Here is a 6,000-nt window from a genome sequence, read left to right on the forward strand (position 1 = left end):
TTTATGTCTTTGAAGCACAACTCCTGTAAACTCAAACATCCCTGAACTGATTTTGTTCAAACTTGTACAAACGGCAAAATGTGCATTTTTCTTCGAAGTAAACCTGTTTACGGCACAAAAAATCTCCCCAAGTTGGTTTATAACAAGCGAGGGACGCCGTAGTGATGCTAATTTATATGCTTTCAATCACGGAATGATGCGTTAAAGATGTGAACGGAAGTTTTGCTGTGTATTCAGTCACGCAAGGAGTACCCATGATAATGACTTGTTGACCAGGTACATAATCATATGCATAGCCACACCAGTAGCATCCCGTTTATGGTGGGCTTATTTCTCTCCCGGGCTGCAAGATTCCAGCCTTTAACTACCCCCACCCCAACCCCCACTGTAAATAACAGCAGGCCAACTGGATGTTGACTACAGTGTTAACATTATCAATGAGTTTGATCTGATAACTCGTTCCCAACTTCCTGTAATTGTAATTAGCCACTTTATGGGCTTGGACTGGCAAACATAATTTAAACCTATCATGGTAAAGGCCACATTCATGTATTCAAAATGCAGTGAGTTCAAGAAACCCTAAATATAAAATATTGCTCTGATTGCTTTGCATTTTGATAGTAGCCTTCTTTTGGTATTATTCCTTGTGTGAAGTACTACTTGTCATACAAAAAATTTTGCCCGTTATGTACTGAACCATAGACCCTAAAGGGTCTATGACTGAACAGACAGACAATTTTTTTTCAGTACCATGCTAGCAATGTTTCCTATCAAATGTGGGCGACACAACATTATTGGCAGTATTTATTTTTGTTTATTCTAATTATTTGCAAAGTTCAACCCATATCTGATTCAAAGTGACTCTGTTGGTTTCAGATCAATTAAATTGGATACTACAATTGAGTGGTGCTGATATAATCACCAACCCATCTTTGTTTAGCAATGATCAAAGCAAAAAACATGTCATTATCATGGACCCTGATGCTGATGATGATATGCCCGATACCATCGATTGCAATAGTAAGTAGTTTTTACAAATGTTTACGTAATTTGTACTGGAGAATGTAAATGAAAGTATGTATAGATTGTTTTTAGTTCTTTGGACCAATGATCCAAAGGACATACATGATCACTGTGTATGCGCCATATGCAATGTGGTGCATGCTGTATTACCAAGAGCCGTTGACACCCACTGTTTGAAAATGCTTCTGTAACTTTTGCTTAAATTTGGCAAGATGGACACTTTGGTCAGTGCCTCCAGCATGCTATTTCGATTTTTTGACCGAATCATTGCAAGTGCTATTTTTTGTCATATTTTGAGGTAACTGTTGCTGTTTCAAATGAACGTGTCATGCATATTCAACTGGACTACTTTCAGAAGGTACACGAAATACTTTGATCTCGTAATTATTTGTAAATGCAGACAGCAATAATATGACCAATGTCTATGATTTTTGAGGTGATTGTTAAAATATATTAATAATGTTTAATATTATATTCATAGACCAAGTAATTACAAGGGTGTGACGTCACACTATAGTAATATGAAATCGATACATTTCATAATACTATAGTGTGACGTCACTACTACCGGAACTACTTTCAGTATGTAAACAAACAAAAACGAAGCAAAAATATGATGTCGACAGAGTTTGGGAAACATTGGGTAAGAAATAATAGAACACAATCTTGTGAAAATATGGTTCTGAAGTGTTTTCTCATTTTTTGTGGGCATCTTGCTATGGCGATTGTCGTCTGCTCTGCGCAATCATTCAAAGATTTAGACACTGATAAGCTACTTGGACGGCATCTACACCCGTCCGACAGATTCAGTCAATGTAAACAACCCCCTTTCACCAAGCCACATCTGTCTCAGTGTCTCCCTTCCAGTCATCAGACTAGCGGCTGCACCTGTGGGAATGTTTTCCGGACCCACCGGTGTCGCCGGTGCAGTGGGTTGCGCAGCGATAGCGAGCATTGAAGCGTTGTGCCGACGTTATTTATGATACAAGTGACAGTTCACAGGATTGAAATGTTGAATTTTACTTCAGGGACTTTTGTGACTATTGAATTTTTTGTAAAATGTTGAATCTTTGAACTGTTCGACTAGCGTTTTCTCAGAATTCGACGTTGTACATGTCCACTTCACTTCGAATGACCATGTTTGATCGTTTTATGAATGAACGCTATTCGCCTGAGAACTTTTCTCTGTATCAAATTAATGCGCAAAAAAAAATGAAGTCTAAACGGTTTTAAAATGGATTTTTTTTGCAAAAGTAAACATTGTAATGGGTCTATGAATATAATAAATACATAATTTCCCAATATTTGTCACTTGTATAACGTCATCAAGGACTCGTGATTCCACCCATAGCTGTATCCCTCCTCGCCTGTCGGCTCGGAGGGATACAGCCGAATCACTCGTCCTCGATGACGTAATACTCGTGTGAAATACTGTGAGATTATATGTAATAGATTTCTTCCCAGGATTTTTATTTCTGTAAGTTGCATGTTGACACAATTTTTACACATGTTTTGGTAGGTAAATCTGTGTTGGTGGCCAGTATACCATGGATATTTGATAGTGTATCTCAGTACAGTCTTCAGCTCATCTCGCCGTATCTATTGTTTGATATCAAAGATACCCATGTAGATGACAGCAATAAATCAGGTATCTTGCTTTCTTTTCTTTTTATTGCTCTGGGGTGAACACTGGTTTATTAGTCCCGCGGACGAAGTCAGGCAGGGACATATAGATTGGTGTCTGTCCGTCTGTCCGTCCACAGCCATTGCTCAGACTGCTGAACCATTTTTGTTCAAACTTGGAACAAAGACATTTAACTCAGGCATACAGTTATTTTTATTTTGCGATAGGATCTAATATGGCCATTTTGTTGCAATTATGCAGTTCTTTGAAGCATGACTCAGGGTTTTACACCATTGTTGCCAGCGAAATAAAACTGGTATTTTCACCACCTATATGCAAATGATATGAAATAGTCCTGCCTTTCTGTAAGAATATTGTGATGAGGAGTATTCTGTACTTTTACTCGCTGCACTTGTGAAAGTACTGCCGCAGAATACACTGCATCACTCGTGAAAATAACTTCTATACGACACGACACGACGACACGACACAGGTGGCGTGTAGAGGTCATGAGGTTCTGTCATAATACACGTAATACACGTATGTGCATGATATTTTTGACTGCAACGTAATGCACATCAAGCTAGCTCAATGTACTACCTATACATGTATGCCTGCATGTCTCGATTCAGAAAATCATGTAAGTAAAATGAGCCCCACCAATCTGATCGAGTAACCGAACTATTTGCATATTCAAACAAAATCTGTCAATGTTTTGCTGTACATGTGAAATAAGGAGTTGTCCTTGGATTGGATGTTATTATTTGTGAGTTTAACAGAAGTGGTTAAATGATGAATTTGTTCATTATTATAGGTTCCCCCTCACTCGAATCTGAATCATTCGAAGAGTGGTCTGATGATGATAGTGATTGGCTACCAGCAAAAGATGGTTATGTTTCCACTTCTGATGACAATGACAACAGTGAATCTTCATCTGGCAAAGTTCCGAAACGGAAGTTCTTGTTCCCAGCACTTTCTTGTATTAATGAAAATAATAAAGATATGACTGCTCCCCCTCAGAAGAAAATTATTTTGGATTCTAAATCTGCTACAGAACTGCTGATCGTCAAACTTTAGATTCTGTATCTCATGCCAAAGTTGCTTCTGTTCCTCAAGATTCAGACTCTGTATCTATGTCTGAGGTTGCTGCTGTCCCTCAAGATTCAGACTCTGTATCTATGTCTGAGGTTGCTGCTGTCCCTCAAGATTCAGACTCTGTATCTATGTCTGAAGTTGCTGCTGTCCCTCAAGGTTCAGACTCTGTATCTATGTCTGAAGTTGCTGCTGTCCCTCAAGGCCTTCAAGTGTCAGACACTGTATCCAGTAAAAACTTTGCCGATCCGCAAATTTTAAATTCTGTATCTCATGCCAAAGTTGCTGCTGTTTCTCAAGATTCAGGCTCTGCATCTGTTTCCGAAGTTAATGCTGTTTCTCAAGATTCAGGCTCTGCATCTGTTTCCAAAGTTGCTGCTGTTTCTCAAGATTCAGGCTCTGCATCTGTTTCCAAAGTTGGTGCTGTTTCTCAAGATTCAGGCTCTGCATCTGTTTCCAAAGTTGGTGCTGTTCTCAAGATTCAGGCTCTGCATCTGTTTCCAAAGTTGGTGCTGTTTCTCAAGATTCAGGCTCTGCATCTGTTTCCAAAGTTGCTGCTGTTTCTCAAGATTCAGGCTCTGCATCTGTTTCCAAAGTTGCTGCTGTTTCTCAAGATTCAGGCTCTGCATCTGTTTCCAAAGTTGGTGCTGTTTCTCAAGATTCAGGCTCTGCATCTGTTTCCAAAGTTGCTGCTGTTTCTCAAGATTCAGGCTCTGCATCTGTTTCCAAAGTTGCTGCTGTTTCTCAAGATTCAGGCTCTGCATCTGTTTCCAAAGTTGCTGCTGTTTCTCAAGATTCAGGCTCTGCATCTGTTTCCAAAGTTGCTGCTGTTTCTCAAGATTCAGGCTCTGCATCTGTTTCCAAAGTTGCTGCTGTTTCTCAAGATTCAGGCTCTGCATCTGTTTCCAAAGTTGCTGCTGTTTCTCAAGGGCTTCAAGTGTCAGACTCTGTATCTGGTATTGAAGTATCTGGTGTTTCACAAGAGAAAACGGCCCTCAATTCCACATTTGCTGATAACAGTTTGCCTCAACCTTGTGACCCAACAACTGTTCCACAAGATAAAATTTTTGTTTCTACAACAAATAATACTGATGGAAAACGTGTGTGGGATAAAAGGTATTACTGTTTATATTGTGAGAAGGTGCAAGCGAAACTCCCAAGACACTTGAAGACAATGCATGGGAACGAAGTGGAGGTTGCTAAGTTGGCGAACATGGATGTCAGAAGTCTCGATTACAAATTGGCCTTAACAAAATTGAGGAATTTAGGTAATCACAAACACAATTGCCGTGTTTTTAGACAGGGTTACGGAACATTATTAGTGAACTACAGGCCCAGTAGGAGTGACAGACCAGCTAAAGCAGAGGATTATGGGCCCTGTGAATTCTGCTATGCCACAATGGTAAGGGCTGATTTATACAAGCATAAGTGTCTACTAAAACCAAAATCAGACGGAAAGATGAAGCGACCAATATTGCAGCAAACAGTAAACTACTTCTGCCCCCTCCTAAAGGTGCAAGTGCACAGTTGAATACTGTGTTGTGTGGTCTTGTAGAAGATCAGATATCAAGAGTTGTAAAAAGTGATCATCTTATCTTATGTCTTGGAGAGAAATTGTACAACAAAATGGGACACAACAAAGAACGACACCAAGAGATCAGAACAAACAAAACTGCGAGAGATGGGAAGATTGTTGATCCAGTTGCGTATTTCCAGTGGCAACCCTCTGCAGGACTTGATGTGTTCATTAATAATGTACACTTCCAGCTTGTTGTTGCTGCAGCAAAGATTGTTGCTGGTTTCAATGAAGACACCCACCAATATGCAATCCCTTCTCTCGCGCTGAAATTGGGACACAGTCTTGGTAAATGCGCTGTAATACTCAAGGGCAAAGCTTTGGAAAAGGGTGACGAGGTGAAAACTAAACAGGCAGACCGCTTTTCCCAACTATGTGAAATGAACTGGTCTGACGAGGTGTCAGTGCATGCCAGAAGAACACTGCATGACAAGAAGTTGAATTCTGTCAAGGTAATTCCTCTCACTGAAGATGCAATGAGACTTGACAAATATCTAAAGATTGTTGAAGCAAGAGAAGTGGCCAGGCTGACCAAGGATAATAGAGCAGTTAATTCATGGGTGATGTTAAATGAAGCTGTCCTTGCGCAGATCATTCTATTCAATCGTAGACGTCAAGGAGAAGCGTCACGTTTAAGTACTGTTGACTTCGACAAAAGGAGCAACAATCAACCAGACAAAGTTGT

The 6,000-nt window shown here is 39.9% G+C and overlaps 1 protein-coding gene across 2 annotated transcripts in view; it reads left to right on the forward strand.

Annotated features, from left to right (window-relative positions):
* The window catches only part of LOC139127076 (breast cancer type 1 susceptibility protein homolog), a 35,731-nt gene extending 30,312 nt beyond the window's left edge, over positions 1-5,419 (forward strand). For both annotated transcript variants that reach the window (XM_070692999.1, XM_070692998.1), the window contains 3 exons: positions 877-1,020; positions 2,543-2,671; positions 3,462-5,419. Coding sequence is in view for 1 of the 2 variants with exons in the window: in XM_070692998.1 (XP_070549099.1) it covers positions 3,781-4,908 (1,128 nt within the window). In the remaining variant the exon portion in view is untranslated. The remainder of the gene's footprint in view (positions 1-876; positions 1,021-2,542; positions 2,672-3,461) is intronic.
* The last annotated feature ends 581 nt before the right edge of the window (positions 5,420-6,000 follow it).

The sequence above is a fragment of the Ptychodera flava genome, unplaced genomic scaffold, assembly GCF_041260155.1.
Source record: "Ptychodera flava strain L36383 unplaced genomic scaffold, AS_Pfla_20210202 Scaffold_28__1_contigs__length_4768798_pilon, whole genome shotgun sequence".
Taxonomy (NCBI): Eukaryota; Metazoa; Hemichordata; class Enteropneusta; family Ptychoderidae; genus Ptychodera; species Ptychodera flava.